The 13571-nt window shown below is 45.9% G+C and overlaps 1 protein-coding gene across 2 annotated transcripts in view; it reads left to right on the forward strand.

The window, feature by feature from the left end:
- Positions 1 to 13382, forward strand: part of lamb2 (laminin, beta 2 (laminin S)) — a 37420-nt gene extending 24038 nt beyond the window's left edge. Inside the window, exons 13-35 of one of the 2 annotated variants that reach the window (XM_031565966.2) lie at positions 83 to 162; positions 526 to 661; positions 1005 to 1163; positions 1549 to 1676; positions 1893 to 2022; positions 2381 to 2573; positions 2885 to 3028; positions 3483 to 3714; positions 4332 to 4495; positions 4832 to 4867; positions 7071 to 7295; positions 7523 to 7740; positions 8006 to 8102; positions 8297 to 8669; positions 9060 to 9244; positions 9455 to 9696; positions 9980 to 10183; positions 10381 to 10525; positions 10764 to 10971; positions 11219 to 11360; positions 11596 to 11772; positions 12131 to 12290; positions 12674 to 13382. In XM_031565966.2, the coding sequence (XP_031421826.1) occupies positions 83 to 162; positions 526 to 661; positions 1005 to 1163; positions 1549 to 1676; positions 1893 to 2022; positions 2381 to 2573; positions 2885 to 3028; positions 3483 to 3714; positions 4332 to 4495; positions 4832 to 4867; positions 7071 to 7295; positions 7523 to 7740; positions 8006 to 8102; positions 8297 to 8669; positions 9060 to 9244; positions 9455 to 9696; positions 9980 to 10183; positions 10381 to 10525; positions 10764 to 10971; positions 11219 to 11360; positions 11596 to 11772; positions 12131 to 12290; positions 12674 to 12810 (3915 nt within the window). In that variant the 3' untranslated portion in view covers positions 12811 to 13382. The remainder of the gene's footprint in view (positions 1 to 82; positions 163 to 525; positions 662 to 1004; positions 1164 to 1548; positions 1677 to 1892; positions 2023 to 2380; positions 2574 to 2884; positions 3029 to 3482; positions 3715 to 4331; positions 4496 to 4831; positions 4868 to 7070; positions 7296 to 7522; positions 7741 to 8005; positions 8103 to 8296; positions 8670 to 9059; positions 9245 to 9454; positions 9697 to 9979; positions 10184 to 10380; positions 10526 to 10763; positions 10972 to 11218; positions 11361 to 11595; positions 11773 to 12130; positions 12291 to 12673) is intronic. The other variant, XM_012830750.3, reaches the window with a different exon arrangement.
- The last annotated feature ends 189 nt before the right edge of the window (positions 13383 to 13571 follow it).

A 13571-nucleotide genomic window follows, 5' to 3' on the forward strand; every position in this document is an offset into this window, starting at 1 on the left:
TCTCTCTCTCTCTCTCTTTCTCTCTGTGTGTGTGTGTGTCTGTGTCTGTGTCTATGTGTGTGTGTGTTTGTTCTGCCTCCAGCCGGAGCATTGGGCCCTGAGCCACGACATGAATGGGTGCCGGGCCTGCGACTGTGACATAGGGGGAGCCACAGACAACCAGTGAGGCCCACTGTGTGATGCTATAGTTAGATAATGTTGTTATTTACACATAACGTCTTGCGTACTTCAGAAACCTAAAATGATTACCAGGTCAGCATCTAGTGTGAGCTGCATCAAGGATAGGTAATCTGATAGTGGCTAACCAGTGAGGTAGCTAGTGTGATATTATGATTCGATAATATTACTACTGGTGCTAGATCTAGAGTCTGTGTCATTATGTTTACATATAGGGAAATAACTGTATAAATGTGATTAAGTTCATATGTGTATGTGGAGAGTGTGTGTTTTATTGAACTGAATAAAGATTAGATTAAAGATTAAAGATTAGAATATAAAGATTCTCTTTCTCTTCCTCATTCCCAGGTGCACCATGGAGACGGGGCAGTGTCGTTGCCGTAGCCACATGATGGCCCGCCAGTGTAACCAGGTGGAGGCTGGCTTCTTCTTCATGGCTCTGGACTACTACACCTACGAGGCTGAGCTAGCCAAACTGGGCCAGGTGAGGACTGTGGAGATGTGAAGGTGCTGGTCCTGGACTAAGAGAACTGTATGCACTGTATGCAGCACTAAGAATAAAGATAAGACCAAACTGATTCCAGGTTAGCACATCTAGTCGAGGTGTATGGACATGTAATCTGTGTGGCTATCTACATTCTGTTCACAATCCAATCGAAATTCTAGCACAATCCAAATCACTGGAATCATCTGTCTCAATTATTTTACAATCCAGATGCTTCAAATGGAATAGGAAGTAAATGGAATGTGTGTTTCTCTCTCTCTCTCTCTCTCTCTCTGTCTCTCTCTCTGTGTGTGTGTATGCACATGTGTGTGCGTGTTTCCAGGGCTGCAGTGTGGAAGAGCGGGATCTTCAGGAGGGCCGCTCAGCTTCCTGGACCGGTACTGGTTTTGCTCGCGTGCCTGAGGGCAGCAGCCTGGAGTTCACCATCAGCAACATCCCCTACTCACTGGAGTACGACCTACTTATTCGCTACGAGCTCCAGGTAAAACCACATCTGTAGTTAGTTTGTGAAAGGTTCTTTAGGTCTTTAGTCTACAACACTATGAAAACAGATCTGCTGGGGTGATGGGTCATATCTATAGTTAGCTTGTTAGCCAATAACACTATGAAAACAGCTCTTCTCTGTATTCCTTTAACTGCTGGGGTGATGGGTCATATTTTCCTTGACCTGTTAATTTCAAGTGCTGTTAATAAATAACAGAGAGAATAGGGGAGGGAAACAGAAAGTCAGTGAGGCGGAGGGATAGAAAGAACGACCTTGAGAGGAGGCGAGAGAGACAGACAGAAGGAATGGAGAGAGAGAAGAGGGGAGACAGAAGAAGAGAAGTTGGTATGCATATGTGTAACTGTTTTCATGCTCCACTCAGTTGCCACGGGACTGGGAGGAGGTCCGTGTGACAGTGGTGCGACCGGGGCCCATCCCCACCAGTAGCCCCTGTGGGAACACCATCCCTGCAGACGACCTGCTCACAGTATCCTTGCCTGCTGGATCCAGGTTTGGGTTAACACACACACTCTCTCACACACACACACACACACACACACACACACACACATACACATACACATACACATAGACACATTCATGTACAATCCATCTTCCTTATAATTCCTGCACAATTCATGTCCTACATTACATTCATGTCCTATTTGTTTTGCTTGCATGTTATTTTGGTCTCAGTGGCATTTTGGCTCTCTGCCTGTTCCCCAGATATCTGGTCCTGTCCCAGCCCATTTGCCTTGAGAAAGGAGTGACCTACACCATGCGTCTGGACTTCAGCCGCTACTCCGACCGCAACAGCATCTCCAGCGTGGCTAACCCCAGCATACTGGTGGACTCTGTGAGTGTTCTGCAGACATCTGGCTTTACTGCTCGTACATCTGCCATTTTCTCTCTCGTCCATACAGTGGTGTCCTTGTTTTAATGAAACGGGCCAGTCCAGAGAGTAAAACTCCACTTCAGTGTTTATTTTCTCCCATGTAGTTTTGGTAATTGGGGCAGCCCTTTGAAACAGGAAGTGGAATTGATGAGTGCAAATAGGAAGTGTTCTTCACCAGTTGAATCAAACCATGACCGGATGCATCCTCTCTCCTTTTCCTTCCTCCTCCTCTGTAATTCACTTTACAATCCTCCCATACATTTCAATCTCTCCTCATTACTCTTTGTTCTTCTCTGCTCTCGTCTCCTCTCCTCCCTAGATTGTGTTGCTCCCTCGCTACTCCGCCTTGGAGATGTTCATCGCAGGCGACCCGGCTTCCATCGCCAGGAAGCAGAGCTACGAGCGCTACCGTTGCCATGACACCGGCAAGGGCGTAACCCGGCCCCAGATCAGCGACGTGTGTGCCAAACTCATCACCAGCATGTCCGCCATCATCAACGACGGAGCTCTACGTGAGTTGCAGCTGAAGGACGAGATGCTTGGGGAGGAGAGAGGGTAGATGGGAAGGGAGCGTAGGAGTGAAAGAGAGAAAGGAGTGGGGATGGAGAGAGAGAGAGGGGAGGTAGGGATGAGAGATGTGTAGGAGGGAAGGGAAAGCTGAGACAGACTTGAGGTACAGCCATAGCTCTGTAAGTATAGGCTAAAAAATGAAACCAGGCTACTGGTCTCACGATGTACACATTCTTTATTTCATGACACATTTCTGAAAATGTTTACATTTCTTTTTTTTTAATTAGCTTTTTGTTTTCTGCTCTGCCTGTAGCGTGCCAGTGTGACCTTCAGGGGTCAGTGAATTTTGAGTGTGACTCCCGTGGAGGTCAGTGCCGCTGCAGGCCCAACGTGATTGGCCGCCGCTGTGACCAGTGTGCTCCTGGCACCTATGGATTTGGGCCCTCTGGGTGCAAAGGTGTGTATGAAAGACAGCTGAACCTACAGACTGTGCTTAGGTTGTGCCCAGTTTTTATGGGTGTCTGCTTTCAGGGTTCAGATTCTTTGGAAGGACATACTCAGTTATATGTATGCAAGCACTGTGTGTGTTTGTTTGTGTGTGTGTGTGTGAAATTAATCTAAATTACCTTCAAAGATTAGCTGTGCTGCTGTTGTCTTGTTTTAAATGTGCTCGAATAAAAAAAGCATTTGCAGGAAGAAACTTTGAATACTTGACTAAAGCTTTACTGGATTTTCATTGGTGTGCATAATTGTAATTTTTTGATTATGACGATTCATTTACTTTATCAGTGTGCCTTATTCTCTCTAAATGTTCTTTTCCCCTCTCTCTCATGCCGGTTTCCCTCTTCCCCGGTCTTCCTCCTCCCGTCTTCCTCCTCCCGTCCCCCTCTTGCCGTCCTCTCTCTGCTCAGTGTGTGAGTGCAATGCCGAGGGCTCCCAGACACGCTTCTGCGACCGGATCACAGGCAAGTGTTCGTGCCGCACCGGCGCCTTCGGGCCCATGTGTGACGGGTGCCAGCCCGGGCACTGGGGCTTCCCCAACTGCAAGTCGTGCCAGTGCAGCGGGCTGGCCGAGGATTGCCACCAGAAGACGGGCGCCTGCCTCAACTGCAAGGGCAATGCAGCCGGAGACAACTGTGAAAGGTAAGGTGAAAGGTCACTGGCTTCAGAGCTGTGCAACTGCCCTCGCTTTTAAATCTGTAAGGGCAATATCTATCCTGGTATAACCAGACCCAAATTCCCTTAATGAATAGGCCTCGCTCCATTAGGGATTGTTTCCAGTCGTTGCATCCTAATGGGCGTAGACTCTGGGTTAATTTTGAAACCATAGGATCAGCCTTTAACCAGTCGCCATTGACCACTATGGGATTGCTATCGTTCCTACTCCCTGGTGCAAGCTGATGTATTGGGCTTTTCCCAAACCACACTGGCAGTAAGGCAACAAACATTGCTACTACTGTGTGTATGTCACTTTATCTAGCTCTATCACTGACACATTTCAAACAAATGTTTCATTTCAATGTCATCGCACAGTCACTGGGTGCTGATTGATGGGCCCTCCAGAGTGGCCCATCGATTCATTTTGAGATACCAGTGAAAACTCCAATGTGAGCAGGCGGACCCACGCTAGGCAATATCTACTAATAATAAGTGATTGAATGTCTTGACTATCACTGACACTGTTTAAGTTGTCAAAAATACTATTAGTACTGTATAATTTGCTGTAAATTGCATAGCTTCATGCGCCGTACTTCTTTCAGATGTGCCAATGGTTTCTACGGCAACCCCGCGCTTGGCTCAGGAAGCCAATGCCGCCCCTGCCCATGCCCAGAAGGTCCCAACAGCAGGCGCCACTTCGCGGCTTCCTGTCACCAGGACCCACGCAGTAGACAGGTGGTCTGCAACTGCAACCAGGGGTATACAGGTGAGACTGCCAACATGTCCAGAGGACTAGAACTGTCCCAAAAATGAATGACTTTGTTTGGTGAAGAGGTAATGTACATGTACCATGTACCTCATAATCCAGGTCAAGATATTGCTTTGACACTTGTACTCCATTATCCAGAAAAAGACGTCCCTCTGGAAGGTGTTTGATGAAATCTTGAACTCTCATGCCTAATGTTCATACCAGTACCTACAGTACACGGTTCAGAACTTCACCAGTCAAAAACGACTTTGGAGTTGAGCTCCTGTTTACTGGATGGTTATGAAGTGCTTTATTGTTGTTGTCTCCCCCTCCCTCCCTGACAACTGGATATAGGTATTGTTAAGCGCTCTGAAGGCACCATCCTCAAGCGTGAGTAACAGTGAACCACTACCAACCCCAACCCCTTCCTCCCTCCTTCCCCTTCATGTCCAAGCTCTCGCATGGCTTCAGCACCCCCACCCTCCTCCTATGGTGCTGCGCCCCCCCCCCCCCAGTGTCCACAATACCCACCCTCTGGATACAGTAATGTCCCACATCACTACACAGACCTCTAGCCCACTACACCTGGATCACTTTTGAGCCCCCTGTTTGATTGTGAGAGTCATACTTAGTCACTTAGTCAGCCACTGTTTGTGTGTGACACTATCAACTCTGAGCACCTGTTGGTCACTTAGCTAAGTCATCAATGTGTCACCTGACCATAGAAATAGAGTGGATGTATTGCAAGCATAATTTTGCTCCAACGGGCATCTTGCAAGTCTGTGTCAAGGTAAACAGAGGCTACATTGACACATCCTTGGAAAAAACATTTGCTATTCTTGGTGGTATTTAAACAGTGATGCCAGTTTTCCTCCACTCCGATGCTGATCACTGGAGGATAGCGGGCGTCATGCTGCTTCTCATCAGGAGGTTACTCAGCCTCCCTTTGATGGTCAGCCATCTCAGGATTGCATTTGGTCCACCAGGTTGCCCTCCATTTCAGCCAAACCCTCAGCTCAAAGGAGCACCCTCCCCCTCCTCGAGAGGGGCGACTCATGACCTTGTGTGACCAGAGAGGTTCACACACTAAATGAGAAGGAAAGAGTAAGGAAACTTGTATTGTATGTTTCCAGTGGCCTTGCATTTGGACATGATGTGAAATGTTCTCTCTCTAGTTTGACACAAGTACACAAGTAGCAGTAATTTAACAAGTTCTGTGATTTCAGTATGGACACACACACAGAGAATCTTGGGCCTACAATGGAGAATTACCAGGAACTATGTGATTCACTTTAATCAAGAATCTTGGGTCACAATTGGGATGACCTTATGATTCTTCGCTATGATTAGATTCTGACCTCCTCCAAGTTAAAAGAAATTAATTTAATCAAATAATGTAATCAAAGAATGATACATTTATAATTGGTATTCAAATTATCCAAATACTAATCACACAAATACATAACAAAAAATATGTAAAAAAGTAAATGGAATTTTCTCCCCAGCCCTACACCAAGCAGTTGCTCTATACTCTGACAGGGTTCTTGCTGCTCTACAGCAAGTGAGGAATGCGGTTAAGAAGACCAGAAGTGTTCAAAACAGCAGCTGCAGGGTCTCTGTCAAGCCCAAACCTCAACACCCTTCATCCCTCTTCTACCTCCACTATTACTCTGCCCTTCTCCCCCTCCTCCTCCTCTTCCTCTCCCATCCCATGCCACCCCCACCCTGACTTCAACCGTCAGCACAGGGAAAACAGGCCAAGAATGTTCTCCTTGTTTCTCTCTTCCAAATTTTTCAGGAATACGTCTCTCGTCTGTGAGAAAGCCAAGACTTCACTTTCACTGCCAAGTCCCACGATGAGTCTAATCCGTCCTGGGGAGTGTTTCGCTAATAAGCTGGGACATGGCCTTCACTTAATCATAATCTGGCCACATTCCTCTGTTTTTTTTTTTAACTCCAGATGTCAGAAGACAGGATTATGGCTGTTTGGTCTGGCTAGACTTATTTGGAATAACGTAGTTTGACAGATGCATTCTTACATTTGCGTTTATGGTACCAAGATTTGTTCATAGAATGTCAGGGTCTCTATTTTTCAGAAACTGCTAGTGAGCTGCAAGAACCATTCTGAGGGGCATCAAGCAGACCTGTATGGCAGACGTTTTAAATCAATCAACGAGGTTCGAGCGAGGTTGTTAGCTGGTGGAGATTTATCACACTGACCGTCGCTGGAAATGTCTCGAATGCTTTTACCTTCTGTGCAAAGCATCCAGCAGACATGTGTTTAGTGAAATGGAACAGAGGCGTCATCTGAGTTTTGTTGTCCATAAAGGCATACGTCAAATTATGTAATCTCCAGATGCTGTGAGGCTGCCAAGGCTTTACCTTTACAGTCAGAGGAGAAGTGCTGGTGGTTGTCTGTTGTTTTTGTCTGGTTTACCACAACTACAAGTGTCTATGAAACCCAGCGTCCCTAAAATCCCTTCTAATCGCCACTGTCTGTTCTTCTTGACGTACAACTACTCACAGTCCTCCACAGTATGTCTGTTGATTTTTCACCTCTGGTTGACCTGTCATTCCCTCCTGTGCCTGCCAGGCGCTCGCTGTGAGGAGTGTGCCCCCGGGTACTATGGCAACCCCTCTCAGCCAGGGGGGCGGTGCCAGCCGTGTCGCTGTAACAACAACCTCGACCTGTCAGACCCCACGTCATGTGACCAGCGGACGGGAGAGTGCAGGAAGTGTCTCTACAACACAGAGGGGCCCGACTGTGGCGTGTGCAAGAGCGGTCACTATGGTGACGCCTCTCGGCGTAATTGCAGAAGTAAGTTAAAATGATCTACTTTCTCTTTGAAGAAGTCTACAGCTATCTTATGCAGGGATATGAAGTATCAACTTCATCTTTGGCTTGATCAGGCACTGAGCAGATGCTTTGATCTAAAGTTATTTGTTAGTTAGTGCAGTCAATACTTATGTTTATTAGTGCCTTGACTTACATGTCAAATTGTTCATTTAAATAACATGTTAATTAATTATTTACCATCTCTATAGAGTGTACTTGTAACTTCCTGGGCACGGCACGTAACCAGTGTGCGGCGAAGGAAGACTGTGTGTGCCAACGCACCTCTGGCCAGTGCCAGTGTCTGCCTAACGTGAGCGGTCTCACCTGCGACCACTGTGCCCCCAACTCATGGAACCTGGCCAGCGGGCGAGGCTGTGACCCATGCGGCTGTGACCCCAACAATGCCTACGCCTCAGCCTGCAATGAGGTGTGTCTGCCTTCCATTTGAATGTCACAGTAGAAGGACAACAGCACAGACTACCATCATACTCTCTTATGTTCTGTTGACTGAACTGCAACCAATTGTGACCTGTGTGTGAATGTATTTAGGGGTGGGTGAAGGCCTCCATATTTGTCTGGGTGCATGTGCATGCTTGTTTCAGTGTGTTTCAATATGTTTGGTTTACTTTTGACTCGTATGATCCCATACTGCACCTGTTTGGTGACTAATATTGGAGCCCTCTGTGTCGTAGTTCACAGGCCAGTGTCAGTGCCGTGCAGGTTTTGGTGGAAAGACCTGCCGTGACTGCCAGGAGAACTTCTGGGGCGATCCTAGTGTTCAGTGCAGAGGTGAGCTTTTGAGTGCTGCGGCTGCATACTCTATCAGTTTAACACTACGGTCCATAGCTACGCTACGCTACTTTAACCGCCACTACCCCAGTGCTCCACAGCAGGGATCTGTAATCACTGACCTGTTCTCATCATTGACTTGTAATCACTGACCTGTTCTCATCCTTGATCTGTAATTACCCTCTACCCCACAGCTTGTGACTGTGACACCCGTGGCATTGAGACGTCTCAGTGTAACCGGATGACAGGCCACTGCGTGTGCCAGCAGGGAGTATCGGGGGTGCGCTGTGACCAGTGTGCCCGCGGTTTCTCTGGCACCTTCCCCAACTGCCAGCCCTGCCACCAGTGCTTTGGGGATTGGGACCGCATTGTTCAGGACCTGGCAACCAGAACTAAATCCCTCGCAGAACGGGCCCGAGAAATCCAGACGACTGGCTTGACTGGACCGTACGAGAAAAGGTTCCGGGAGCTTGAGGAGAAGCTTGCTCAGGCACGGGGTATCGTCAACGCCCGGAACGCCACAGCAGAGGCCGTCACCACCCTGATGGGCATGATCGAGGATCTGAGGTAGGATGGAACGAGGATGAGAAGATGCTCTTCTTGAAAATACATACACCCAAAAAGTCCAACCAAGTGGAAATAAACATATTACAAAGTGTAAATAATTGCACTGTGTAAATGTCATCCATTTACATGTTTACACATAGAAATACGCATAGGCACAGTCACATACACATACACTGTAGTGCACACCCACAAATACAGATACTCACACACAATATCTGAAATCATGTTATCATGGCAGTGAAGTTATGTTAAGTACGACTTTACCACTTTTTATTGCCCTGTGCATCATAGAAAATGCCGGTCAAAAGAAGTACACTATATTTTACTATACGTATATATGTACTATAGTTTTATTTTGCACTGGGCTCATTTTCTGTCTCATCCACACAGATCCCGCATTGGTGAGACCACAGACACACTGAATCGTCTGGAGGGAGACCTCACCAATGTTCAGGACAACAACTACAAAGCTAGTAATGAGCTGAGCATCCTGGAGAGAGAGGCCAAGGCGCTCAACCTGACCTGTGATGGCCACAACCGCCAGTTGGACATCCTCAAGAACTCCAACTTCCTTGGTTAGACTGCATTGCATTTAACTATAACTTAATTAAACTTACTTAAAATACTCCAGGCTTAAAATAATGAAATCAGAATACTATAGATTCATGGATTAAGTCTATTATTATATATTAAGTCTATGAAAATATTTGTACAAAAGCCTATAACATGATGAAGACAATCAGGTTGGTACTAAAGAAAAATCGACACACTGTCTTCCTCCTCAGGTGCATATGACAGCATCCGCAGCTCCCACAACAAGTCTCGAGATGCAGAGCGCCGTGCCAACCAGGCGACCACAAACATTCCCAGCACTGTTAGCCAATCAGCTGCCACTCGCCGCAAGACTGAGCGACTCATCGCTGATAAGAAAGATGACTTTAACCGCAAGAACGCTGCCAACAAGCGAGCCCTACTGGACCTCAATGCCAAGGCACAGAACCTGGACATGAAGAAGCTGAATGAGAAGGTCAGACTTTCTTCATACCACTTCATACCACTGAGTGATTCATGTCCTGGATGTTATAGTCCTGTTATGTTTCTTGCTTCAGCATAAAACATACCCATATAGTAAACCACTTTTAATCATTACTTTTAATTTAATTAAATGTAATTCTCTGTTAGACTGTTAAACTTCTCTGTTAAAGTTAGGAGTTATATTGCTTAGGTGAAAGGGTTGAGAGTTTCTGTCTAGGTGACAAACTGCTTCATAACTCCTGTGTGGGCCTCACCTGTCTTCCTCTATTGACCAGGTCTGTGGTGCACCTGGTGATGCCCCTTGTGAAGAGAGTCCGTGCGGTGGAGCTGGCTGCCGTGACGACAACGGGAAGCGGCACTGCGGTGGCTTAAACTGCAACGGTGCCGTGGCCAAGGCTGACGGTGCTCTGGACAAATCCAAACATGCCGACAAAGAGCTGAACCGAGCTATGGCAGAGGTGGAAGGCCTCTTCCAGAAGGTGAGAAAGGGGACTAGCAGCAGACAGCAGGACTGCGGAGAGCCACATCTTCACCCTGTGTCGGAATCACTTTCTTAAATCTAACGCTGCTGCCTCTTCACTTTTCACAGAGTGACGTTATCCAGCCTCTTAGCTCTTTTCCATAGCTTTTTTTCCTCAACTCTGCGGTCCTCATCTTTGGTTGGTGTGGTTTTCAGGTGGCAGATGCTAAGTCAAAGGCCGAGGAGGCAAAGGACAAAGCCAAGGCAGCACTGGAGAAAGCCAACGACACCAAGAACAAGGTGGAACGCTCCAACAACGACCTCCGCGACCTCATCAAGCAAATCCGTGACTTCCTGACGCGTGAGTTCAATCCAACCATCCAATGCAACAAAACATGATAGCAAATAACACCACAGAACATAAACGTGACACAAAGCGACACATTTTACTGCCTCACGACTCTATCTCAATTTATGGCACTTTAAACGTGGGCATAGCATGACCAATACACTGAAACAAATGCACTGCCTTTTGTCTCATCAACTGATGAGGTTTTAACTGTGCTTAGTGGTAAAGGGAACATTTGTGGTTTTCACAGAGGAAGGTGCTGACCCCGACAGCATTGAGATGGTGGCCAATCGTGTCCTGGAGCTGTCCATCCCAGCCTCCCCTCAGCAGATCCGCCACTTGGCCGAGGAGATCAAGGACCGTGTCAGGAGCCTGTCCAACGTGGATGCTATTCTGGAACAAACGCAGGACGACGTGCGGAAGGCTCAGCAGCTGCTTCAGAACGCCAAGAGAGTCAGGTAACTTATGACTGGCCTCAGGGCTTCCTTTAGGCTGAATCCTATTGAGTTTAGATCATTGGTGGACCGCATGTTTCTTTCTTTGTGCTGTGCTTTGTGCTGTAGTGCTGTTTTTCTACCCTCTTTTGGAAATCCTTTGGGAGTCTTCTTATCCTTTTTAGCAGTCTGTTCAGTCCTACAGGCTTTGGCAATTCGCCCTTTTAATAAGACTCACCCTCACACTCTTTTATATCTTTACACAACACAGGAACCGAGCAGAGGGGGCGAAGAATGCAGCAGATACAGTGAAGAAGGCACTGGAGGATGCCCGCAAGGCCCAGGCCACTGCAGAGAAGGCCATTAAAAAAGCCAAGGATGATATTGGAATCACTGAGAACTGGCTCGCTCAGGTAAGCCTTCACAGCCACAGATTTGGAGATGGTAGACAGAACAAACAAAACGCTTGTGAAAACTGAAGGGGAAATTACAATATTATTGAAGTAATTCGCTATTCTAGTTTTTTTTTATTTTGTTGTATTACAAATTATTTGTGTGTATTTATTACATGCATTCTGGCCAAAAAGAAACATTTGATGGGCTTAAAGTGATATTCATCTACATGCCCCTGAACATCTGTGTCTTTAGATCCAGTCTGAGACGACTGCCAGTGAGCAGGACCTGAATGAAGCCATGGACAGGCTGGGTACCTTAAGCCAGGAGATCGATGCCCTGAAAGCCAAACGTGCCACCAACAGCATGGATGCAGCTCGAGCAGAAGAGACGGCAACCATGGCACGAGACAAAGCCAACGAGGCCAAACAGGCAAGTGTCACTGTCTGTTACAGGCAACCCTTATACAGAGATGTGTAACATCCGCTATTTGTCCAGTCATAGGAGTGAGCACTAGTGTACATGTAAATCCTCCTCCTGATGACTACAGTGAAACTGACAAAGAAGTTACCATTGTTGGCTACGAGTTGGGAAATGGAATAAGGCCTATGGCATTTACATCAGCGGAATAGCATGAGAATGATGCAAGTGTGAACAACCCAAGAGCTCTAACTGGGATATGGTGGTTCCATATATGCATACGTCTAGACTGTTGATATTCCCTGATTGTGATGAGCCACTGCAGTTCCTGTATGTGTTGCTAACTGTCCATCATCTATGTGTTTTTCAGATTCTGGACGGAGAGCTGACTGATAAGTATCGCACAGTACAGGATTTGGTGGACACGAAAGCCAAAAAAGTGCAAGATGCCAAGAAGAAGGCAGAGCGTCTGAGAGACGAGGCCAAGGAGCTGCTGAGGGATGCCCAGAACAAGCTTCAGAGATTGGCAGGTGAGTGGAGGGGTTAAAGGTCGTGGGAGGTCCAGATAGCAGGTGAGCAAAATGAGATTGAAATTGCATAAAAACAGGTGAAGTTCTGAAATTGTTTAGAACAATGTTTTAAGGTGATTTTAACTGATGGCTTATAGTATCCTGACCATTCATCAATCCAAAGCAAGAGATACGTACCTACATTACATTGCATCCATTTACTGAATTTAAGCAGGATGATATTTCCCCCTTGTGGTAGGAAGGGGGTATTACAAAGATCCGAACCATGCTTTCTTTGACGACAATACTGATTCTGTGGTTATTTTTTTGCCAGCAATAGCAATGTTTTCTCACAGAAATACAGCTACAATCCTAAACAATATTTGTATTGTGTGTAACTACAGAGCTTGAGAAAGACTATGAGGAAAATCAGAAAACTTTAGAAGGTAAAGCCCGGCAGCTGGACGGACTGGAGGATAAAATGAAGGCCATCTTGAATGACATCAACAAGCAGATTCAGATCTACAACACCTGTCAATAAACAGCCTGATCCCTGCACAGCTCGTCTACAGTTCAAAACACTCCAAAACTACTGAATCATCTCCTAGGAAAGGTGCTGCACTGACCATTCATGTGTTAAATTCAGACGACCAATGGTAACTGCCTCAAAAACTAACAGCTAAAAGCAATCCTACATTACATGGCCTCAGAACTGCTGTTTCTGTTCTCACAACAAAGGATGAAAGTGCCTAAGTGTTCTAATACAAAACATGATGAATTATACAGTATAATTTTCTTTCGTGATAGTCAATGTATACATGTACATGTTTGTGAAATTTGTGTAAATACATTAAGAAAAATTGTGTGATTTTTATTTAATGAATTGGAGATAAGAGTTATCAAATACTGTAATTCATGTCTGTTTGGAAAAAAAACTGACAAAAAAAACCCAGATCTTTACCTCCAAAAACATGCCTTTTGGTTCTTTGAAGATAACATTTGATATCAATTTTTAAAACAGAGTCTGTGACGTTGAGAACATCAGTTTATAGACACGTGGAATATTTTTGTTTGAATGTGTATTCATTAAAAGAGAAACGATTATAAAAAATACATGATGAGTATTTCTTCGTATTTTGGGCCTGGATTTTCTTGTATGCAATAGCTAAGAATAAAATAGGAAATAAGAGGTATTTAACTATGAAACTATATAAGTTCTAATGTTTAGTAGAATCGTGAAATTATTTGATTCCCATCTCATGCAGTCCCACAGTGACTGGGGACGACCTGCCTCCAATTATT

The sequence above is a fragment of the Clupea harengus genome, chromosome 4 (genome assembly GCF_900700415.2).
Source record: "Clupea harengus chromosome 4, Ch_v2.0.2, whole genome shotgun sequence".
Classification (NCBI taxonomy): Eukaryota; Metazoa; Chordata; class Actinopteri; order Clupeiformes; family Clupeidae; genus Clupea; species Clupea harengus.